The sequence below is a fragment of the Zootoca vivipara genome, chromosome 9 (assembly GCF_963506605.1).
Source record: "Zootoca vivipara chromosome 9, rZooViv1.1, whole genome shotgun sequence".
Classification (NCBI taxonomy): Eukaryota; Metazoa; Chordata; class Lepidosauria; order Squamata; family Lacertidae; genus Zootoca; species Zootoca vivipara.
In genome coordinates this window covers 61,252,961-61,278,124 of record NC_083284.1, presented here as the reverse complement: position 1 = coordinate 61,278,124, position 25,164 = coordinate 61,252,961, and the positions used below count along the sequence as shown (strand labels likewise).

At 42.9% G+C, this 25,164-nt stretch overlaps 2 protein-coding genes across 3 annotated transcripts in view; both read left to right on the top strand.

Annotated features, from left to right (window-relative positions):
- Window positions 1-5,533: 5,533 nt before the first annotated feature.
- CNGA1 (cyclic nucleotide gated channel subunit alpha 1) lies at window positions 5,534-15,091 on the top strand (the record flags this gene model as incomplete). Its single annotated transcript, XM_035111971.2, has 5 exons — window positions 5,534-5,661; window positions 8,721-8,828; window positions 10,113-10,220; window positions 11,453-11,559; window positions 13,201-15,091. Coding segments are annotated over 5 exons (1,836 nt in total), but the record flags the coding sequence as incomplete, so codon positions are not given.
- Window positions 15,092-16,824: 1,733 nt separating this feature from the next.
- The window catches only part of NFXL1 (nuclear transcription factor, X-box binding like 1), a 65,624-nt gene continuing 57,284 nt past the window's right edge, over window positions 16,825-25,164 (top strand). For both annotated transcript variants that reach the window (XR_009558174.1, XM_035111970.2), the window contains exons 1-7: window positions 16,825-17,147; window positions 19,221-19,391; window positions 20,068-20,177; window positions 21,931-22,064; window positions 23,741-23,919; window positions 24,589-24,750; window positions 24,934-25,034. Coding sequence is in view for 1 of the 2 variants with exons in the window: in XM_035111970.2 (XP_034967861.2) it covers window positions 16,988-17,147; window positions 19,221-19,391; window positions 20,068-20,177; window positions 21,931-22,064; window positions 23,741-23,919; window positions 24,589-24,750; window positions 24,934-25,034 (1,017 nt within the window). In the remaining variant the exon portion in view is untranslated. The remainder of the gene's footprint in view (window positions 17,148-19,220; window positions 19,392-20,067; window positions 20,178-21,930; window positions 22,065-23,740; window positions 23,920-24,588; window positions 24,751-24,933; window positions 25,035-25,164) is intronic.

Here is a 25,164-nt window from a genome sequence, read left to right as displayed (position 1 = left end):
TCTCGCACTTCAACTTCTCCATCCACTACATACCGGGGGAGCAGAATGTCAGGGCGGATGCCCTCTCCCGCAAGCCGGAGTACATGGAGGAGGAGTTGCCACCAGCACCCCGGCACATTTTCCCCCCATCAGCATGGTCCTGCGGAGCAGCAGTGGTGAGCGAGGCAGAACTCACAGCACTGACGGCAGCAGATGAATTTGCCACCCGCATCTTCAGAGAGCTGCGAGGGGGGAGGGCGCAGGCAAAAGACTTTGAGGAAAGGAGGGGGTTGCTTTTTTACAGGGGAGCCCTGTACCTGCCCACCAACCAGCTCAGAGGTAAGGTCCTCAAGCAGATGCACGACAACCCGACGGCGGGTCATTTTGGAAGGGACAAAACCACTCACCTAGTCATGAGACACTTCTGGTGGCCAGGGGTGCGGGAAGATGTTCGGGACTATGTAAGGGGCTGTGACACCTGCCAGCGAGCAAAGGTGGTCAGAGCACCACCAGCAGGGTTGCTGGAGCCATTAGCCACACCGCACAGGCCGTGGGAAGTAGTGTCCATGGACTTCATCACAGACCTGCCTTCCTCCAGGGGCAAGACCGCAGTGTTGGTGGTGGTGGACCTCATGTCCAAAATGTGCCATTTTATACCGTGTGCCAGGGCGGTCTCTGCAGAAGAGACAGCCAAACTGTTTGTTGACCACGTATTCAGACTGCATGGATTACCTTTAAGAGTTATTTCGGATCGAGGCCGCCAATTTGTTTCCAGGTTCTGGAGGCTCATGAACCTCCTGCAGGTGGAGGTCAGCTTGTCGACGGCTCGGCACCCGCAGACCAATGGACAGGCGGAGAGGGTCAACGCCATTCTGCAGCAGTACCTGAGATGCTACGTCAGCCAGAGGCAGACGGACTGGGTGGATCGCCTGCCACTGGCAGAATTTGCCTACAACAATGCGGTGCACGTCTCCACAGGGGTGTCGCCCTTTAAGGCCAACTACGGGCGCGACCTCAGATCTTTCCCGGAGAGAGAGGGGGAGGAGGAGGAGGAGGGCCCACAGGCAGAGGATTGGGCAGAGGAACTGGAGACGGTGCACCAGCAGCTCAGAGAACACTTGGAGAGGGCCAAGGAAGCGTACAAGAAGGGGGCAGATCGCCACAGGCGACCGGGGGAGGTCATCAGGGTGGGGGACAAGGTTTGGTTGTCCTCGGAGGGCCTTCCCACCAGAGGGAGGTGCAAGAAGCTGGCACCCAGAAGGTTGGGCCCCTTTACGGTCACGCAACAGGTAAACCCGGTGGCATTCAGACTGGCACTGCCAGAGGACATGAGGGTGCACCCAGTGTTTCATAGATCGCTGCTGTCTCCGTACAGGGAAAGTAGCAGGTTCCGAGGCAGCGCATAGCCCCCCGAGGGAGGGGGGGAGAGTGGAGGCAGGGAGCCACTCAATGAAGCAACGGCCATCCTTGATTCACGAAGGGGGGTGGGGGGCCTGGAGTACCTCATGGCATGGGAGGACGCCCCGCCATCCCAAAATGAATGGGTCCCAGCCACCCAGATACAGGAGGAATTCTTAGTGGAAGAATTCCACGCCCTCTTCCCACACAGGCCCAAGCCCTGGCACATGGAACGGGAGGGGGAGGAGGAGGAAGCACAGGAGGGGGAAAGCAGTTCGCCATGGAGATGGGAAGCAGAGTTTGAGGACACGGAGGAGATATGGGCATCTCCGAGATCCATTCAGTCAGAAGAAGAGGTGGACTGGCAGCAGATTTTCACCCCCACCAGCTCTGAGGCCACGGACTTTTTGGGCTTTCCGTCTTCCCAGGAGGAAGGAGGGGGCCAACGGGACTGGGGAGAGGTGTTCACACCAACCGGCTCGGACAGCACGGAGTTTTTAGGCTTTCAGTCACCACCGACACCCGTGCAGCCTCTCGGGAGGGGAGAAGGGGGGCTTGGAAGGGGGGTGGATGTGAGGGACAAGGGGTATCGCGAAGCCCCTCCCCTCCTGAGTTCCAGCCCAGCCCCGAGCGAGGCTGAAAAGAGGGAAAGCTCCAGCTCAAGTGGGGAAACAGGAAGTGGTGTCCAAGGCTCTGGCAGGGTAGAAGAGCCATCGTCCCAGGTGGGACAGGAAGGGGGAAGGAAGGGGGGCAGACCCGTCCCCCCAACTCCGGAATTGCGCAGAAAACGTCGGGGGAAGAGGATGGGTCTCCCCAAGTTGTTATGCTGGCGCAAGACGCGCCAAAAGCCACTTGGAGGTTCTGATTCAAGCTGAGCAGATGTGTCTTTGTAAATAGCACTGCCATTAGCACTGTAAATACTCAGCACCAATAAAAGATAAAATGCAGAGCTGTGTAGAGTCGTTACTCTGAAGTAGCCCACTCCGGCCACCGTGACACATGTGTTTGTGTATGCACACATATTCTCTACCAGGTGCTGATGCTGGCGTGGGAAAGAATGATGTATTCAGTGAAATCACATGTGAATTGGAGACTCATTCATTACAGAGGCAATATGAGAGTAAACTACAAAGAATTGGCTTTTCAGAGGCTACTACTGTGACTCCAAGTAGGTTTAACATCCAAAGGGACGAGTACCCCAATCATACATTGAGTCAGGTGCTTCAAAAGAAAGATTTACAGCAGTTGTTTTCAAGCAGATTGCCATGGCACCCTGGGGTGCCTTGGGCAACACTGGCCTCTGTCCCTCTGTCCCTTCCCTCTTATGCCCTTTCACGTCTCTGCCTCCCAAAGGCTTGCACAGCTGTTTATTGCAGCAGCCCTGGCTACAAGCTCCTCAGGTGAACAATGCCTCTGGGGCTGGCCAGGGGGTGCTGGTTGCCAGGAGTTGAGGTGGCATCAGAGTAAGCAGGCAAGCGGGCGAGGGAGCCCAGCCAGCCCGCCAGCCCTATAAAGTTTCTGAGTCCAGCTCTGTTCCAAGAGAGCTCAGAGTGATGATATCTTGTTTTTAAAAAGCCAAATAACAATGATAGAAAAACATAATATAAAACCGCATTAACTTATAGACACCTTGGAGAATAAGCCTTTAGCTGCTGGTGGAAGCTAAACAAGGTATGGGCTGGCCTCTGTTTCCTGTATTGAGTGTCTTAAAGGGTGGTTGAACCTGTTGGGTCAATCCATCAACCTCTGATGGATGATTTAGAAGGATTGGGTCCGGCATCACTTTCGTTCTGTGTGTGTGTGCCAGTATCCATACTCGGTAGAGTTACATCTCAACGCAGCTCCTTCCTTGGAAGCATCTTCAGGGTTGAAGGTACACACAGTAGACAATAAACACTCATGGACACCTTAAAGATTCAGTCAAGTGTAGGGATTTACTTGACGGACATAATAGCATATTGGTAGCAAATATATACAGAGATTCACCACTGCCGTGGTCAAGGCAGGCTTAGAGTCCAATCAAGAGTCCAAGACTCTCTCTGCTCTCACCGCAAGACGCAAGCAAGAGACTCACAACACGTTACACAGAACCATTGTTATTAGTACTTCCTGTCATACTGTGCATTTCCAAAGAACATTTCCCACAGAAAATGTCCTTGCACAGACAAAACAATCAGCCTTCTGCTTCTTTTTGAAACTTCTTCTTTGTTCTTCTCTGTTTCTGGAACAAATGATGAGAGAATATCCAACAGAACCAAGTGGGAAAAGTCATATTTTGTATCTTTACTGTTCTGTGCCCTTATTGACCATTATGGGGTGAAGCACAAATCGGAGCTGATATGATACCCAGAGATAAATGATAGCTGTCACTTGAGACCTCCCTAAGAACCTTAGTCTTTCACAATGCCCATGTGTAATATTCATATTATTAATATTCCTCAACTGATGCTAGGTTGTTATCATTTTCTTGATGGACACTATGGTTTGTAGCCAGTGCTAATCCTGCTCAGAGTAGACTCAATGAAACTAATGGGCAATTAATGGAATGGTTATTAATTTCAGTGGGTCAGCTCTGAGTTGAAATAGCACTAGTTAAAACCCTCTGTGTCCCTAAAAATTGTATGGCATACAGAAAACTGCAAGTGGAGTTCTCTTTCCTACTTCCGACGGGAAAACACCTGAACCTGTTGAATTTCTGCCTGACACAGCTGCTAGACATACAGAGTGCCTGGGGGTGGTGTGGTCAGTGGCAGCTATAAATAAAGGTGCTTATCGTTTAGCTCAAAATCTCAGTCAACAATGGGGTCAAATATGTTTTACTAAGTGTTTGTGTTCTGCCCTTGGAATGTTGCTACTTACCGTATTTTTTCGTGTATAAGACTAGGTGTTGTTGTTTTTTAACCAAAAAATTAGGTTTAAAATTGGGGCTTGCCTTATACACAGGTAGTGCTGAAGGGTGTTTTCTTAATTTGGAGTCCCCCAAAATAGGGGGCGGCTTATACATGGAGACATCTTATACATGGAAAAATATGGTATATTGCCTATTTTGAAAGCACGTACTGCACTTCAAAAGGGTAATTTGTTCACAGCTTCATTTTGGATTTTCCATTATGGCTATGGCTGCAGGAGTGAAGCGATTTAAGGGATTGCCTTCATTACACAGAATAGCAGATTATGTTTCCAAGGTGAGCACACGCAGGCGCCGTAATACCATCTTATTGCAACTGTATTGCTGGCATCCTCTTCACTAGAGTTCATTTATTCCCAACTTCCCCTCCTCTTCGTTTTGTTCTAGATATACACTTTCCTTGGAAAGTGAAGAATTTCATCACCATTCCGGATTTACTGCAGTACATGGAATGAATAGAATGAGGTTGGTATGTCTTATTTACATCGCTCAGTTTGGCTTAAAAGTCACAAATGAAAGTGGTGGTGGGTTATTAATAGATGTAAGTTTGCCTGGGAATGCTACATGGAATTCAAGGAGTGGGCAATATTGAAATGCGGTTTTGCTGAAGTTGGCAACTTCCTGGAAGGAACACGGGGAAACTATGCATTACAAAATAAGAAACAATGTGCGTTTATTTTGCAATATATTGTGCAAAAGCAGCAGCAGCAGCAGCAGCAGCCCTCTCTGAGTCTGTTGATCATTGTGAAGCAATCACCATGTCTATACTGTGAGAAATTGCTGTTTTCTTTTCAAGATGCTAGAGAAAGCAGATCAGTGATCAAATTGGTTTGATCCAAGTAAACATAAGCACACGTTCCAATATGGGGCTTAATCCCCATTAAGAGTGTTACTCCTAATTGCCTACATCCCCCTGATTTCAGGGGGTGAGAGAGAGTTAAGCATGTATTTCACTAAACTATAGCAATCATTAGGATTTATGTGTGCTTAGATTTGGCTGGATCATACGCATAAGTCCCTTTTCTTTCTATTTTCTGATTATTTTTCTGTTATTCGCTCTAGATAAAACCAGTCATGATGCAGCCTCACAAATACATTTCAATCCCATTGGTTTTAAGGGGAGGGTGTTTGAAATCAATGAGACATGATTTCTTTTCTCTGGATCATGCCAATGCAGATTAAAATCAAGCTTTGCTTTAATGTCTGAATTTCAATCTTGGATCCATTTTGCAGTCTCCTCCCAGATAATACCTTTCAGTTATGACCACAAAGATCAAAGAGGCGATCAAAACCCATCACTCACATTCACATGTTCACAGCTTGCCTATCCAGGGCGAAAATGAAAGTACGAAAGGAGTGGAAAATGATGAAAGCAGGTGAGTAGTGTGAACCAGTTGACCGGTTTTTAATTTTTTCATGGAGGATTTGCATGTGAATGACCTGCCTTCTTAAGTCCTTCGTTAATATTGCTATCACATTTTACTGTTGCAATTTAGTTAAATGTGTACTTACCTATAAGCAATGCAATCCAAAACATATATAGCCACTAAGTCCCATTACGTTCAGTGAAATATACTTCCTAGTGTGTTTAGGATTGCAGCCTTTAACATGCGGCACAATCCAGCAATTGAGATTAGGAGGGCTTATAATGGTTTAACTTCAGCTGAACTTTGTTTTTTATTTGGCTAGGCCATGCCATGCCACCTTACATATTGAACATCCTTTAATTGTGGCTGTATGATTGCTGAAAATCTCTTAAGTTTTGTGACTCGTCTTGTCGACACAACACCAATAAGAACTTGGGAAACTGCCTCATATGGAGTCAGTACATCTTCCTCAGATGTATACTCGCTAACAGAGAGGATGTGGGTGGCGCTGTGGTCTAAACCACTGAGCCTCTTGGACTTGCTGATGAGAAGGTCAGCGGTTCGAATTTCCGCAACGGGGTGAGCTCCTGTTGCTCTGTCCCAGCTCCTGCCAACCTACATAGCAGTTCGAAAGCATGCCAGTGCGAGCAGATAAATTGGTACCACTGTGGCGGGAAGGTAAATGGCGTTTTTGTGCGCTCTGGTTTCCGTCACAGTGTCCCGTTGCACCAGAAGCAGTTTTGTCATGCTGGCCACATGACCCAGAAAGTTGTCTGTGGACAAACGCTGGCTGCCTCGGCCTGAAAGCGAGATGAGTGCCGCAACCCTACAGTCATATTCGACTGGACTTAACTGTCCAGGGGTCCTTTACCTTTTTTACCTCACTAGCAGAGGCTTTCCAGGATTCCAGGCCAAGGTCTCCCCCAGGAGAGACTGGGGACTGAACCTGCTTGTTTGTTTGCTTACTTATTTTATTTACTGTATATTCCTGCGTACTGTATAAGACTACTTTTTAACCCAGGAAAATCTTCTCAAAAGTTGGGGGTTGTATTATACGCCCAGTCGTCTTATACGCCGGGTACGCCGGAATATACGGTACAGTATATCCCATCCCAAGGAGCTCAAGGTGGCAGTACCTAGGTTTCATTCCCCCACCCCACCCCACATTTCACTTTTAATTGGTATACTGCCTTTCTGAATTGCTATGCACAAGGCGGTTTACAGCAACAAAATATGCAACACAAACCTTATAATAATCTGATCCAATGCTAAAAGTCATAATACGTAACTTTAAAACGGAACGACTTAAGTAAAACAACAATCTATTAGAATATAGTAGCACGCAATAAATTTAACTCTCCAAACATCAGCAATGACAATAAATAATTACTAAACTATGATCAATAAAAGTAACTGCAAGTCACAATGTGTAAAATACCACAATACATACATACATAACCTTGTAAAAGGGTCAAACTGAGAAATGAAGACACACAATTTATAAAACTATTTTTAAAAATCCCTAAACTCCTCCTCCCTATTTTTTCCTCACAACAACCTTACGATGTAGGTTAGGATGAGAGGCAGTGACTGGCCCAATATCACTCAGTGAGCTTTATGGCAGAGTGGGGATTTGAACCCTGATTTTCCAGGTCTTAGTCCAACACTCTAGTCTAACCCATAGCTGTCAAGTTCTCCCCCTTTTTAAGGGAAATTCCCTTATGCTGAATAGGCTTCCTCGCAAGAAAAGGGGAAAATTGACAGCTGTGCTCTAACCACTACACCACACTGGGACCTACTGCATGCAAATCGGGTGTTCTCTTACTGAGCTAAGTCCCTCCCCCAATCCAACACTGAGACGGATTGCCTAGAAGCACCCTGTTGCAAAAGGCTTGCCGAGATATCACAAATGGGTTGTTGCCGTCAGGCTTTTTGTACTGTAATTGGATTTCCTCCAGAAATGGAAAGTCTGTGTTAAACTTGCAGGGCGGGGCGGATATGTGGCATTTAGATAGCCACATTGTGTGAATGCTGCAAAAAAACCCCTTCCATGCACAAGGAGCACTGACTCCACCGTAAACATCTACCTACATCCAATTATGTAGATTGAAAATTCCTTTGAAAACAATACAGTTTCCATCCCATCGAAGTAAATGCCAAATTTTGGTTGATTTTAATGGATTTGGATAGACCTGCAAAGCGTATAGCTTTTCATAAACAAATGAACTTCGCTTTTTCACATAGCCGCGTAGATGAAAGGTGTTTTTAATTTTTATTCCAAAGGGATTTATGCACAACTCTGCAGAGCACTATGTACCGGTAGTTGTTAAAAACAGCTGAGACCTTGCTGCCATCTGCAGGAGGGCTGGATAAATGCTGCCGACTGCTGCTTTATAGAGTACAGTATAATTTGCCATAGGTTGAAACAGACTGTTGGGAGAACCGTATACATGACACCTGCCTACAGAAGGAACAAATCATATTCTCATTTGCTGGTAACACCAGTCTTGCTGGTGGAATAGCATTTGTATTTACAGGGTTCTGCCTGTAAATTTGCTTCAGCCATTATTGCTGGTTGGCATGGTAGAACTCATCAGAGTGTAACAAGAAATGTCTTTACTAGGCCAAGAGAATGCCAAGTGAAACACCTGGAGACAGATCTAGAGAATGGCTAAATATTATATATATTTTAATGTTGGGAAATTGGCCATCATTGAGTATAAACTGAAACCTGCATGGCAACTAGGCAAGCCTGATAGTTTTGTTATCTCTTCCTACACTCCACCCATCCAAAAAAAAATGTTACTTTTTAATATGGTTGCAGCAGCAAATCTCCTATATGCCAACAACACACCTATCCTCCCCCCCCCCCGTTACAATAATAGTGGCAATATCAGTTTTTAAATTGTATTCCACAATTGATTGTAAAGGTGTTTCTTTGGTACAAAGAAATGGAAAATAAAAAATGTAAGAGAATTAAATATGCACTGTGATATGTAATAAGACTTTTCTGAAGGGGTGGTTCTACTTTTATTGTAAAAGTCATATAATTTCCATCAATCTTTCAGCAAATCTGATGGCGAAAAGGAAAAAGAAAAGGACACAGTGGCCAAGGAAAATAAGGACAGCCAAGAGAGACAGAAAGATAAACCTGAGAAGAAAAATAAGGAAGAGGAGTAAGTGTTTTTCAGGGCTGAAAATATGTTATAGAATACGTTATAATTTTCACTTGACTGGGACTCACAGTGTACTAGTGACACTACTATATAGCATGAGTAGCCAATAGGGTGCCCTCCAGATGCTGTGGACTACAACTCCCATCATCCATAACCAGGCTTCTTCAACCTCAGCCCCCCCCAGATGTTTTTTGCCTACAACTCCCATGATCCCTAGTTAGCAGGACCAGTGGTCAGGGATGATGGGAATTGTAGTCTCAAAACATCTGGAGGGCCGAGGTTGAGGAAGCCTGTCCATGACTGTTGGTCAAAGTGGTTGGAACTGATGAGACTTGTAGTTCACAACATCTGGAAGGCAATGTGTCAGTTTCCCTTGCTATGCAGGAACATGTGGGCTTGGCCGATGGCATGCTTATGGGCTACTACATAGGAAGTTAGGTAAAGGGACCCCTGACCATTAGGTCCAGTCGTGACCGACTCTGGGGTTGTGGCGCTCATCTCGCTTTACTGGCCGAGGGAGCCGGCGTACAGCTTCCAGGTCATGTAGCCAGCATGACAAAGCCGCTTCTGACGAACCAGAGCAGCACACGGAAACGCCGTTTCCCTTCCCACTGTAGCGGTACCTATTTATCTACGTGCACTTTGACGTGCTTTCGAACTGCTAGGTGGGCAGGAGCTGGGACCGAGCAACAGGAGCTCACCCCGTCGCAGGGATTCGAACCGCCAACCTTCTGATCAGCAAGCCCTAGGCTCTGTGGTTTAACCCACAGCGCCACCTGCGTTCCCCATAGGAAGTCACCATGCTATTTTTCACTTGACCCTGTTGCCTCTTCAGCTTCCGGCACCTCCTACTCCCAGTCTGCTCCCTCTGACAACGCATCGGTGTCCCACCACCAATCCCCTGGCTCTGCGCCTGCTTTCCCTGGGGGGTTCCCAACTGGTGCCCCCTCACCATTCCTCTGCATCCAGCCAGCCCAAGACATTTGCCCACTAAAGAATCTGGCCGTTGATCTGAAAAAGATTTGCCACCCCTGATTTGGAGAAAGCATGATGATCCATCCAAAGTTAAGTACTTTTTAATAGTGTAGTTATACCTGTCTGCTCAGAAGTAAGTCCGATTAGATTTGATGGCATTTACTCTCAGAGAAGTGTGTACTAGACTGCAGCATATGTTTGAGCAAACTCATTAAAATCAATAGGAAAATGCTGCTGGCTTTCATTTATTATGGCTGTTATGTACCACTTGCTTCTTAATATATTAATTTCCTTCTGCTTGCTGTTTAGGGAGAAGAAAGAGGTATTTGTTATTGATCCCTCGGGAAACTTGTATTACAACTGGCTGTTTTGCATCACTCTGCCCGTCATGTACAATTGGATAATGATCATTGCTAGGTATTTTAAAACAACACAGCACTGCAGCGTATTGATCTATATTAGGTATTTTGCTTTATCTTAAATGGATAAATGAAAGGAAGCAAGACCCTTTCAACAATAAAACAGTTCTGCACTGTCTTAAAGGGGGAACCTATTACATGCTTCAGCAGCTAACTAATGTACTTGGCTAATCTGAGCTGTGACCAAGGAAGTCCTCAGCTCAAAATGTTACATCCCACTTGAAACTTAGGCAAGCCACAATAAACATGGGTACCATTTTACCCCTCACTTATTGCAGTGTGGAGAAAGTAGTGCTTACTTGTCTTGCAGGGCTGCTGTAATGATTGCAGATATAATGTAAGCAAAGAGCTTTGGCCATTCGGGAAATGTATACAAATGTTGATGATTTGCTGAACCATAGTGTGATAAATTTAGATGCAGAGCTTCTCTCTGTAATGAGTGTTGCCCTAAATTTGATTTAGCCTCAGCTACATGTGGGATGAGAGAATTTTGATTTGAGCCAGACGGACAGCGAAAAGATGATACAAGTCCTCTGTCATCCATTCCATCAGCATATCATAATTTGGTTATTTTAAACCTAAGCAGTGATGAGCAAGCAGATCAAGAAACAAATAATACACTTCAGCTAGTTCTCACAGCTACTTTGACCTGTGTTGGGAGACATTATTACTTTAACCAATGTTGGGCATCATTTGATTTTTAAACCTGGATTTTCTTTTTGGCTGCATTTTGCCACTTCCCCTAGAAGCTCAGACCACAAATGACCAAAACATCGTAAACTTGGGGAAAGTGTTTTTTTTTTTTGCATTGGCATGGCATGGGTTTGTAGTGGAATATATACAAGCACTTAACACTGGACAAGAGTGAAGTAAAAAGGTCACTCATTGTGTACAAATCATGGGAAATATAAACTGAGAGTCTTCCCTCGGTCCCATTGAATTGTCTAATACTGATGGAAGTAGATTTCTATAGATCACCCGGATGCCCTTTGTTCTTTTGTGCAGGACAGAGGTAGGGAAACTGTGGCCCTCAAGATGTTGTTGGACAAGAGTTTCCATCATCCCTGATGCTGGGCCATGCTGGCTGGGGCTTTTTGAAAGTTGCAATTCAACAACATCGGGGTGGGCTGGGGGTGGCACAGGTTCGTTATCCCTAGTTTAAGGCCTGCATTGCCAAAATGCTTACTTTCAAATTCTAAATTCTGAAATTATGTTTCCTTTCTTACTCAGAGCCTGCTTTGATGAACTTCAAAGCAACCATCTAGAGATGTGGTTCATTTTTGACTATATATCAGACATTCTCTATGTTGCTGACATGTTTGTACGTACAAGGACAGGTAAGAGTATGCTCTGCTAAATCATATTGTTAGTAACTTTTTATCTCTTATACTACCTTGTTAAAATGAATAGCAAAGGAAAGGTAGTAAGCTTTCTTTAGGGAGGGTTGTGGAAGACATTGAAAGTGTCTATGTGGAAAACGGCCCATCTTAAAAAGTCACCTATTTCACCACCAGCACTGATGTATCATATTCTGATAGTAACATCCCACATTGCCTCATCCAGCCAACTCAAGGTTGTCTCTTTATATAGCATTTATTGGAATAATAATCTTTTGGTTGTTCTCATTAATAACTGACAATGCATATTAAGGCAGGATAGGAGTACCACCTTCTTTATTTTAGAAATGCATACAGTAGTCTGCTTTTAAGGCTTAGGTTATTAAAATGATTGTATGGGCAAACAATAGTTTAAACCACCAAAGGTGAAATGCAACAACCATACAAAATCAAGCAGCCCTAGTAAATTCTTAACAGCAGCTGCTTAGAATGCAGCAGATCTCTAGCTTAGCTGGCTGATTCCTGGCTCAGTCAGTGTTTGATCGCAGGCATCAGCTCAGCTGAAGATAGGCTGGTATGACTTGCACATCCTGACTCACCTGGCTGAACCAAAGCTTGCTGAGCTGAGGTTGGATTAAGTTCAAAAACAGGAGATTCCAGGGGTGTGGGGGCAAGCAGCACCGGTTGTGGGTGGGATTTAGGTTGGACCCTAAGCCTGTTCAGCCCAGTCATGGATGCAGCAACCCAATGTAAAACACTATTTTAAAAGCTTGTTTCCCCTCTGCCAGGCTCAAGCACAGCAGCCGCCACCCCACAGCTGAATGAGGTTTGGATTTGGTAGAATTCCATCACATACTGGTGAATTTTGAGTTGCACACTTATACTTGATTGCACAATAACCCCGCTTTCCCAAAAACATGTGTTTTCTTGTGAGTGGGGAAGTGATGGAACAAACATGCACTGGAAAGTGTGGGATAACACGTGTTTTGATGAGCAGGATGAACTCTCAATAAAGGGGTAATCTGGCAGTGCCCACAATTTCGTGGTTTGCATGTCATGGGAAAACTGTGAGGTTTTTCAAACCCAATGAGTTTCTTCTGCCATCTGGAGAAGTGGCGAGAGGAGAGGGGAGAGCACTTGAACTTGTCACTACTACCTGTTCCAACTAATCGCAGGGCTGGACCAGGAACATTCCATTTGAACCAACTTCTTTCTTCTGCTTGACCTTCCTCAGAATGTTTGTAAATAAAAATGATGGGGCACTAAGTTTGCCATCTCATCTCCTAAGCAATGATTCTGCATACCTTGATAATATTGGTAACAGGAAAAACAGAGTAGTTCAGAATTTCCACCCAGTTATGGTTCTACTGGATTTCACAGTATTATGAAAACAATTTTTTGGTGGGGGGGGGATGAATACAGGTGTCCATTTACCAAATTCTGTCATTTACCTGCTTCTAGAGTCCTGATTTGGTATGGAACTGGAAATACTGAATTATAAAATTCTCCCCACTTGGCAGGATAATACAGACAACTGGTTTACCAAGGAGTTACTAAATTATCATATATATTTGCCCTTTGCCATGTCAGCAAAAATAAAACAAAATTGTATCACAAAGTTATTTCTGCATTTTATTATAGGTTACCTGGAACAAGGTTTGTTGGTGAAAGAAGAACTTAAACTTAAGAAAAAATATAAGGGAACGGTACAATTTAAATTAGACGTACTTTCCATCATTCCAACTGATCTACTTTACTTCAGGTTAGGCTTGAACTACCCAGAAATAAGAATAAACAGATTACTTAGAATATCACGTATGTTTGAATTCTTCCAGCAAACAGAAACAAGAACAAGTTACCCAAATATATTCAGAATTTCGAATCTTGTCATGTATATTATAATTATTATCCACTGGAATGCATGTATGTATTTTTCAATCTCCAAAGCCATAGGCTTTGGAACAGACACATGGGTCTATCCCAACATTAGCCATCCCGAATTTGGCCGGCTGGCTAGAAAGTATATTTACAGCCTTTACTGGTCAACACTGACCTTGACAACTATTGGCGAAACACCACCTCCCGTGAAAGATGCTGAGTATTTATTTGTCGTTGTTGACTTCTTAGTTGGTATATTAATTTTTGCTACCATTGTTGGTAATATTGGTTCTATGATCTCCAACATGAATGCTGCCAGGGAAGAATTTCAAGCAAGGATTGATGCTATAAAACAGTACATGCAGTTTCGGAATGTGAGCAAAGACTTAGAAAACAGAGTTATCAAGTGGTTTGATTATTTGTGGACAAATAAGAAGGCAGTAGATGAAAGAAAAGTCTTGAAGTATCTCCCAGATAAATTACGAGCAGAAATTGCCATCAATGTTCATCTGGAAACTTTAAAGAAAGTCCAGATTTTTGCAGATTGTGAAGCTGGCTTACTGGTTGAGCTAGTCTTAAAACTACAGCCTCAGGTGTACAGCCCTGGAGATTATATCTGTCGGAAAGGTGACATTGGGCGAGAAATGTACATCATCAAAGAAGGGAAACTTGCTGTGGTTGCTGATGATGGAGTTACTCAATATGTGGTCCTAAGTGATGGCAGCTACTTTGGGGAGATTAGCATTCTCAACATTAAAGGTAGCAAAGCTGGAAATCGGAGAACAGCTAACATCAGAAGCATTGGTTATTCAGATTTGTTTTGTCTGTATAAAGACGACCTGATGGAGGCTTTAACAGAATACCCAGATGCAAAGGCCTTGTTGGAAGAGAAGGGAAGGCAAGTCCTTATGAAAGATGGACTGCTGGATTTAGATGTTGCAAATGCAGGAAGAGATCCTAAAGATATCGAGGAAAAGGTCAACCAAATAGAAATAATGCTTGACTGTTTACAAACAAGGTTTGCCAGACTTCAGGCTGAATATGGTGCTGCGCAGCAAAAATTGAAAATAAGGCTAACACAAGTTGAGAGCATCATGAAAGCGCCTATGGATTTTGATTTATCAAATTTAGAAGAAACTGAAGAATGAAAACAGTAGAAAGTAGATATTGTGAGCACTGCCGAATCTGTAATAAAGAGTCTAATAAAAGACAAAATAAGGAGGCTTCGTTGAACATGGAATCTGTTAATCTTGGCTGATTTTATTTTTAAGCCAAGAATGAAGGGTATTTTTTCAATAATTTACATTTTATCTGTTATAAGTGTGACTTCAGAAATTATCACTTGATCTAGATGATAAATATGCTAAAATCCCAATGGATCAAACTAGGTTAATCTGAACAGGAATCATTTTGTACAGTTGTATTGCATGATTACATTTTATATTGTGCCCTGTATAAGGCACCTAGCATCAAGATAGTTGGCTGGACTCCTCAGCAGTAATTTTGATTTACAGAGGATAAGTTTGCTGGACTTTCTACTCAGAACAAAGACACCTATGATATAACATCTTTGTTTTGTAGCAACTGCCCAGAAAATAAGCAGTAATTTTAAACAGTCAGTTGCAAGTTAACGAGAGAATGTGATGCAATAAAATTCCACACTGTTTAATAAAATATTTAATTAAATCCTTGTGAAATTTTTTGGCTTTTGTATTGACTGGCTACAAATAACCTCTGAGTGCCTAAAGGGGTTTCTTGAGATGCAGCTGTAAATTCTTACCAGGAGACCTCATATTCTGTGATTATTAACAGTTTTAAACAATTATTTCTAGACTCCATAGGGTGACTAGGTACAGTAGATTAAAATAAAGGCATAAGCCCTGCCCAAAGGTAGCAAGATTGACACTGTAAAAAATGGATAAGGTGGAAGGAAGACATCAGTTTGTAAATGGCAGCAGGAAGAGGTATATTTTGGAACATGTGCATTTCAAAATGCAGCACTGTTCTGTCAGTCTGCTTAAAGCAAGGCTTTCCACTCAGCAGTCTTGATCTGGAAATTCATATAAAGGTAATGTGGCTTTTTTACCCTGTTCTTTCCTTGGACTGAGGTTGGGAAGCTCTGCAGGTGCAACTGCTTCCTGGGTCCCTCTGGTCAGTGGTTTGGACCAGGCTGATCTTCTGTTGGTAGGTGACCTTGATGGGGGGAGGTGGTGTAATCTCTCAGCAGCCCTTAGTGTTCTGCAACCTCTTGATAAGCACATTCCATGTCTCAGTTCTGTTTTGACAAAACATGTTGTGGATATTTAATATTTGTGCTCTCGCTGGTCTATCTAGGCATCTCAGAAATAGGAGAAAAAAATTATTAACTCTTGGTTTCTGCAGAAAAAAGAACTTGTACTGCAACAATTAGTGTTTATTCTTTGTAGTACACTGGCATTTTGTGTTTAGAGAAGCAAATATCCGTTTAGCTACAGTTTGGATTAGGTCACCTGATTTTAAAAACGGGGATTGAGGGATTTGCTTGCTTTTTTCAGTCCTTGGGAGAGATGGCTGAAACCTGAAAAACAGCACTTTTGATGTACAATATGTGTAGGCACACACACAAAAGTTTTTTTTCAACTGTCCTCAAAACCTTTCCCTCTGCATTTTGCTTTTTTTCTTCTTTTGCCATGGGACCTTTTTTATTCTGAAGAAGCCTGACATGCAAATTGATTGTCTGAATGTGATTAACGTCAAGTGGTTTTGCTAAGTAGCACAAACCAGAGGGGTGGGCTGGGGAATCCAGAGAGCATAAACTCCCAGTAACATTTCGCTGAGCAAATCTGGAACAAAACTTAGTTGTAATAACTAATGGCCACATAATAATAATAATAATAATAATAATAATAATAATAATTTGTCGACTGCCCTTCATAAAAAACAAACCAATATCTTCCCCCTCCCACAAACACATTTAAAAAACCATAGAATGTTAATCAGCCAAACGCCTGATTGTAGAGAAATACTTTTATTATGTGTTGTTGTTGGACACGACTAAACGACTAAACAACAACAACAATAAATAAAATATATTACAATATATAATTGTAAATTATAATATAATATATAATATAATTATAATTTTATAAATATTATGTGTATATGTATTATTATTATTATTATTATTACTGTATTATTATTATTATTATTATTACTGCGCAAAACGAATGCGCTCGACGGCGCTCCTTCTGATGCATTCTGGTGGCTGTAGTTCTCCGTGGGTCACTTCCGGAGGCCGGCGGTTCTGTATGCACCGCACAAAGAAAGGGGGGAGGAGTCCTGCCATACTACGGTTCCGGTGTTTGCCCTTCCGATTCTCTGCCGCGAGGGATGCCGGGAGTTGTAGTTTAGGCGCCGGCACGCCGCGAACTGCTACGTTTCCTACACCTGGATCCTCCCAGCTGCTGCGCCTCATCCTCTGAAAGCGGGCGGGCGGCGACGGGCTGCCCCGTCCCGGCTCCGAGCGAGCAACGGGCCTTGTGGCGGGGAGGGAGGAGGTGGAGGAAGAAGGATGGAGGCGGCTTGGCGCCAGGGCGGCCGTGGCCGGGGAAGGGGGAGAGCCGGAGCTGGCGGGGCCCCTGCAGGCAGCGGACCTGGCGGCCGGGGAAGGGGAAGGGGAGGCGCCTCCCCGGCCGCCGGGGCTTGTAGTAATAACGCCTCAGGAGCCCGCGGTGAGTATTTTCACAACCTCACACACCTACCGTAGGGGGGGGGAACCCCTCATACTCTACTTGGGGCCCAGGTGAAATAGGAGAGGCATGAGGAGGTGTTTTTTTTTTATTATTATTATTATTATTATTATTAAAATAAAATGTATTGAAGGGAAAGCAAGAATGCAGCGCACTGCAGCTGCCTCAAGTGCATTTATTACTATTTTTTACTCTCTCTCTCTCTCTCTCTCTGTGTGTGTGTGTGTGTATATATATATATATATTATAATACATAATATATATAATAAATTATATTATATTATATTATATTATATTATATTATATTATATTATATTATATTATATTATATTATATATTTAAAAAAGGCTTCTTGGTATGGTGGGAGAGGAGGCTTAGATACACCCTTGCATAGCTTCTAATCGCCCTGAGCAGAAGCTGAATTCTTGTTCGAAGTGTAGGTATACTGTACTGTATATATCTTCATTAGGATACAAATCAGTTCATAATAGGGACCATTTTAATTTAAGGTGGACTCTCTTAAGTTAATGTGTTTTTAACATGTACAGTTTACGCTTGTTTTGATCCGTATTAAGGTTAATGTTATTATGTTTTATACCCTGTCTTTCTCCCTAACAGGGACTCAAGGCAGCTTACAATAAGAGCAGTTGAAAACTGTTGGGTGGGAAATCATTAGAAACAACAACCAATTAAGCATTGATAGAATTAAGGCAAATATAAAATGTATTAAAAACAGACAGATAATTACAATAAAAAGGCACCAGCCTTTCACTAAAAGCAATCGATTTCTTAAAACCTGCTCAATTATTTGATACATTGGAGCCAAGCCAAGAACTGGGAGCATGCCTGATTTGTGTGGCGGCTGCTGTAATTATTGAACATTAGGTCATTTGCGATATTGTTGCTGTGCTTGACATAGCTGAACTTATTTGAAAACCAGACAAGTATTATATGCAAATGTGCTTACATGACGCTCATTGACTCCCCCCCACCCCCAGAATCCTGGAACTATAGTTTACCCCTCACAAAGCTAGAAGTCGCAGCACCCTTAAAACTGCAGTTCCCAGGATTCTTGGGGGGAAGCAATGACCTTTAAATGTATGGATGTGAATATGGAATCCCCACACCAGAGAATAGAAGCAGCTGTTTGGAGGAGAGATGCAGCCAATGGATGTATGAAGACTTAGGCATTCCCTTCCACTGCTTCTTTGCTCCAAAATGGCCCCTTCTGAAGCAGGAAAAAAAGCTGTTAAGGGTTTGCTTATGCACATTTATGTGTAACTATAAGTTGGGCCCTTAGATACAAGCCATTGTATGCCTTCTTCACCTTTGCAGCAGAAGTGCAGGTGTAAATGAGCTTGTATACATACAAGCTCATCGCAATATATACAAGCTCATTTACACCTGCACTCCTGGTAGTTGGTTTTCCTGGGATGCGGGTGGTGCTGTGGCTTAAACCACAGAGCCACTCTATTGCTGATCAGAAGGTCGGCGGTTTGAATCCCCGTGACGGGGTGAGCTCCCGTTGTTCAGTCCCTGCTTCTGCCAACCTTGCAGTTTGAAAGCACGAAGTGCAAGTAGATAAATAGGTACCACTCCTGCAAGAAGGTAAACGGTGTTTCCGTGTGCTCTGGTTCGCCAGAAGCGGCTTAGTCATGCTGGCCACATTACACAGAAGCTGTACGCCGGCTCCCTCGGCCAGTAAAGCGAGATGAGTGCCGCAACCCCAGAGTCGTCCGCGACTGGATCCAATGGTCAGGGGTCCCTTTACCTTTATACGTTGCTTATGCAGTAAGAACCAGGGAAGTATAGGCTGTGTTTCAAGAAAATACGGAAACCAGCTGTGAAGAGAGTCATGTGCCCCTTCCAAGAATGCCAGAAGATAATCGAAACTGCCAGGATGTGGCCTTTGTAAAAAAAAATATCTTCATTTAAAAGCATCTAATGTTTGCTTTGTTGGTTAGATAGTTAAACAGAGTTTTTATTAGTTGCATTTATTTTGCTGAAAGATACTGTCACATTTTTAACTCTATTTAAACTTTGTTCCCCTAACAGAGCTAACCTCTCAGAAAAAATTTGATGAAATTAAGAAGGCTAACCAAGCTGCAGCTAGAAAGCTTGTTGAAGATCAGTTCAGTTCCTCCTCTGAAGAAGAAGATGAAGATATCAAAGGAAAACATGGAAAAATATTGGCCAAGACATTTACCACTTATACAAATCAAACTGGTAAAGCTTTTATTTATTTATTTCACATGCCCTAGCCTTATAAAGACCTACCTATCACTACACTGAGATCATTATTCAGATAATGATTTCTATAATTGGGGTAGTAACACATTAATGAATGCTTTTATTATAGGAACAATACAGTATGTATGCTCAGAAATATAGCTCAATCTATCACAAAAGTAATAAGTGTAACAGTAAATACAGCAGCTGTAGGAGACTATATAACACTGTTCTTAAAAGATCTGCGCTGGTTGCCTATTCACTACCAAGCCTAATTCAAGCCTAAATGGCTTGGGACCTAGTTAACAGAGGGAGCCCCTCTCCCTGTACCATTCAGCCTGTGAGTTGAGATTCACTGGAGATTTGGGTGACTAAAACTTGGAAAAGGCCTACTTTTTGATAGTCCCCTGATTACGAAATAGTCTTCCCACAAACAGTCTCTTAGTAGTCATTATACTTTGGGGTTTAGAGAGGTATGGCCTTGATTCATGTATGGTTTCCATTTCAGACCATCAGTAAATGTTAGCGTGGCATTTTGTTTTACATGGAAATAACAGCTTCACAAATAAGCTTTTGATTTTTCCTTTGGCACTGGTCCTCTAACATTAGGATAAAATAGTAATGACTACTGCTTTGTATAAAAAACAAAATTGTCTTCCTGTGTTGTTCAAAGATGGAGATGCAAGTGAACTGGAACGCACAAGGCAGTACATGAATGATGCTTTTCAGTCTGGGGCAATGACGTGCTTGATATGTATTGCTTCAATTAAGAGAAACCAAGCGGTAAGCATCTTACACTATAGAGTATTGTAACAGTACCACTTCTTCAACATTTGCTGTTTAGTTGGAATATATTTGTTCTTCAGTTAGAGAGGGCATATAAAGAAGTATGCTTTCGACTGCACTGCCACTTTGTCTTTGGAACTCCCTTCAAAATGCTGTTGATAGCTTCAGAAAGTGATCAAAAGCCTCCCATTTTTCAGACATTCATATTGTGGCTGGGCATGAAAAAGTAATTTTGCTTTATTACTTTGACTGCCTGAATTGGGTCCAGCTGCAGAAATCCAACCTGTTCTCTGCATCCCGTTACATTTATTTAGGGAATCGTCAGCACATTCCCCCCCCCCCCCACCTAAGAAGCCATAGTAAGAGCTAGTGGTACAATTGAAGTCACCACTTCTGATACTAAAATTGCCATGTGTTGAAAGCATCAGTCAAGCTCTGGCCTTTAGCACTCTCTCACTTGTGCATTCTTGCTCTGAATGGAATGGATCCTAGCCAAGACAAGCATACTCTGAAAGGGGTCAGGTCCAAGGAAGAGTGACTTATTTGAAGTACAGATGCACATCATAGTAAAGCAAACTATGGCTTATCAGGACTGTGAGAATGTGTTGACTCCCAGAAAGGAGCTCATACCCATGTGGCTCCTCTCCTGGTCTTTTTAGCGCAATGCAAGATTGGCTTAGTGTATCATTTGAACCTAGGATCGTGGTTAAGGTCTCTCCTCCTTAACCACCCAAGGTTTGTCCTCTGGTTAATGGCTAAGGAGGAGAGACCTTAACCACGATCCTAGGTTCAAATGATACACTAAACCAAACCTTGGCTTATCTGCTTCATTGCACTATGCTTAATAATAATAACCATTAATAATTATATTATTTGTACCCTGCCCACCTGACTGGGTTACACCAGCGACTCTGGGCAGCTTCCAACAAATATAAAAGCACAATAAAACATCAAATATTTAAAACTTCCCTATAGAGAGCTGCCTTCAGATGTCTTCTAAAAGTTGTATAGTTATTTATCTCCTTGACACCTGAGGGGTGTGTGTGCATTCCACAAGGTGTAAGGCACTCTGCCTGGTTCCTGTAACCTTCTCATAGTGAGGGAACCACTAGAAGGCCCTTGGAGCTGGAACTCACCGTCCAGGCTGAATGGTGGGGGTGGAGATGCCCCTTCACGTATACAGGACCGAGGCCATTTTGGGTTTTAAAGGTCAGCACCAACACTTTGGTGAACACAGTGGGTTCAAGATGCTCTCCAGGAGTCAGTATGGCCACACGGTCTTGGTAAACTATAGTGTGGATTGTTGTGAAATACAGAAATTGTGAAATTGTGTCTGTCATGCTTTGACCACATTTTTAAAAAAACTACTAATAAGTCTGTGCTGCATTTGTTAAAACTCTATAACAGACTCTGTAGTGGGGATGATACCGTATTTATTTGAATGTAATGTGCACCTTTTTTGGCCAAATTACATTGCGAAAATTAGGGTGCGCATTAGATTCAATGGAGCATTCGATTCATGTAAATACGCTTTAAAAAAGTTTTTTTAATAAATAAAATGGCTGCTTTACACAGCCAGATAACAGGATCTACATCAGGACATAGCACAATAAATAAAACCCAATATTCACCTTAGGTTTTTTTGCGGCGGTGGGAAAGGAGGATTGTTGCATATGTGTGTTGAATTTTATACAGCAGATCAGCATGTTTACTTGGAAAGGTCTTTGAAACATCTTTATCTGTCTTCTAGGTCTGGAGTTGTTCTGGATGTTTCTGCATATTTCACATGCCTTGCATTCAGAAGTGGGCTAAGGATAGCCTTTTCCTAATATCTTCTCCATTGACAGATGATGATTTTGGAAAGAGGGATTATCCATGGCCTTGGTAGGCTTTTAAGGTTTTATTTTGCAAGCTCCTTTATGTGGTGGGAAAACAGTACTTAAAAGAAGAGCTAGACAGCTGTAAAATGTGAGCTCTAATGTTGCATTTAATGAAAAAATTCCTTTGCGTTTAAGTATCTTTAGCAATGCCAGGATACGTTGGTGTGTGCATGAAAAATACCACCTCCGTGACGGAGGACTTGCCTGCACTGTGAGCAAAGCCAACTAAAGTTAAACACTTTTAAGTAGTAATGGGTGAACTTAAAACATTGTAAATCAGTTGAATCCCACACCATTTGCTCAGATGAAAGTTCTCTGTTTCAAGAACTTTTAGTATATACACTTTTAAAGCTGGAAAAAGGCTCCTGTTGAAACATAACATAATCAAATATAAAATAATGTCTGAGATCAGAAAACCTAATTTCTCCCTCCTCTTTGCTAACCCTAGTTGGTATAATATGCCCTTTTGATCTTCCCTTGCATTTTGACCTGAATTCTTTTCGCCTCTAGCCTTGTTTAATGGCATATGTGATCCTGTTTTGTTCTTTTGAGTGGTGCTTAGGGTTAAGCAGTTGCACAGCAGCAATAGAGTGGAAATGTGAAATTTCCCTGTGAGAATTTTGATCTCTGACCTCTTCATTCAGTGCACAGTTGTAATGATAATGTTAGTTGAAGTATCACAAAAAAGTCTTACTTGGGTACAGTGTGGATGGAAGTCTATACACTGAGCAAGACAGCGGTTCTTTTGAGTGGGTGGCTTATTTTTATTTTTTTGGAGAAATAGTGTTTGGCTTCTCCCCGTGGGATGGATATCTCTGCATCCTGTTATATCACTGGAGGCCCAAGTGACCTTGGTAGTGCAGAGTGCTTTTCACCAGCTTAGGCTGGCATATCAATGGTAAACTCTTTGGGATAGAGAGAGCCTGACAACTATCATCCATGGGTTGGTTACTTTATTGTTAGACTATTGTTATATGGGACTGCTGTTGAAGACGGTAGAAACACTTTTGAAAGCCCTACATGGCTTTGGACCTAGCTACCTGAAGGGACACCTGCTTCCATGTCAAGCTTCCATAAACTAAGACAATCTGCTAAGTGAGGCAGCTGGTAGCCAGGGAAAATGTATTTTTGATTGCTGTGCCGTCTCTGTAGAATTCCCTCCCCCCTCGAGAGGTTCACCTGGTGCTTATGCTGGTATCTTTTTGGCAACAGATAAATACTTTTATTCTCTGGGGCTGCTTAAACCGTTTTCTCTCTTTAATGCTGCTTTGACTTAGGATCATAGAAGTGTAGAGTTGGTCTTGGTCATCTAGTCCAAGCCACTGCAATGCAGGAATCTTTTGCACAATGTGGTTCTCAAACCCATGACCGTTTAAGAATGCATTTGGATGGAATCTGTATCTTTAATATGTTTTTACATGCATCTCTGTAAATTTCCTGGAAACCCTTTTTTGAAAGGCAGTGTAAAAAATCCTGTAAATAAATAAATATTTCAGTTGCTAATGGTTGATGTTATAGTGTTATGTGTTTTTTTTTTTTGCATTGTTGGTAAACTCTGGACTTCGAATAGGCATTTAGCATCCATAATTGTGGCTGCATCACTGTTGCGGTTGCAGTAAAGTAATATACTTCAGCTGAACTTTACCAAAGTCTCCGTGAATTTTCCCTCTAATCTTTCAGTCCAAAGTGCAGATTTGAGTACAAGCGATCGGAGACTCCCACTCGCTACTACTGCTACTGCAGAAAGGTAGAGGACCCACCACTTGATCCCTGGCTAGTTCCGCATTCCTGTGGCCAAGTATGTGAAAGAGATTTCAGGCCTCCCTGTGGACACAGGTGCCTGCTACTTTGTCACCCAGGTATGTGATATTAATGTAACTGTACATAAGCTATACAGCCGTACCCTGGAAGTCGAACGGAATCCGTTCTGGAAGTCCATTCAACTTCCAAAATGTTTGGAAACCAAAGTGCGTCTTCTGATTGGCTACAGGAAGCTCCTGCAGCCAGTTGGAAGCCGCGGATGCCCCGTCAGACGTTCGGCTTCCAAAAATAGTTTGCAAACCGGAGCAGTAGCTTCCAGGTTTGCAGCATTCAGGAGCCAAAACATTTGGGAACCAAGCTGTTCCAAAACCAAGGTATGACTGTAATTAAAAGCCTAGGGTGGTGCAGATTTAAAAATGTAATATGGTTACTAATATGGTTACGTAAGAGTGAACTGAATTTTTACATCAGGTGGCACATTAAAAAGTTGCCAATAAGTGAAAACTTTGGGATACTAGCCACTACTTACTGTATAACTAACATGCACATACTAAATACAATATAATACAATCTCACACATGGATTTCTCATTGCGGCACAATAGCTTTGTGAGGTAGCTTAGGCTGCCCTAAGTTAACCAGCAAATTTCAGGACAGAGGGGATTTGAACCAAGGTCTCCCTGGTCCCTGTTGATTCTGACTTGACAACTCGGATGTTCTGTGCTGGAGTATCATTTCTGTGATAACCTTTCTTTTTCTTATTTCTAGGTCCTTGCCCGCCTTGTCCAAAGATGGTCACAATAGCCTGCTACTGCAAGAAGGCTAAGCCTGTGCCACGAAGATGCAGTACAAAAGAGTGGTCGTGTCAGCTGCCCTGTGGGCGAAAGCTGCCTTGTGGACAGCACAACTGTGAGAAACCTTGTCATCCAGGTAGATGTTTCTGTGGAGGAGGTTACTTTAGGTTGACTCTCATGCTTGTCAGCAGGATCAGTTTTCTCCCTCCCCTCTTCTAACACTCCCCCCCCCGCCCTGTCCTTCTCCCCAGTGGGTGAAGAAATTAAAACAATCACTGTCCAAGCTGCATTCTAATATTTAACTCTGCCTTACCTTTAGGAGACTGCCAGCCCTGTCCAAGATTCAGTAAACAAGCTTGCATCTGTGGTAGGCAAGTAGCAGAAAGGCTCTGTGCAAGTCCTTTATGGCAGTGCGATCAGGTAAGTTTCCTTAAATGTTGCCATGTTTTGTCATCAAATATAGGGTTTTGTTATATAAGAAGTGTTGTTACCAGCGTTTACTCTGTCTCTCGCCCAACCTCTAGCAAGAAATCTTATGTGTTAACATGAA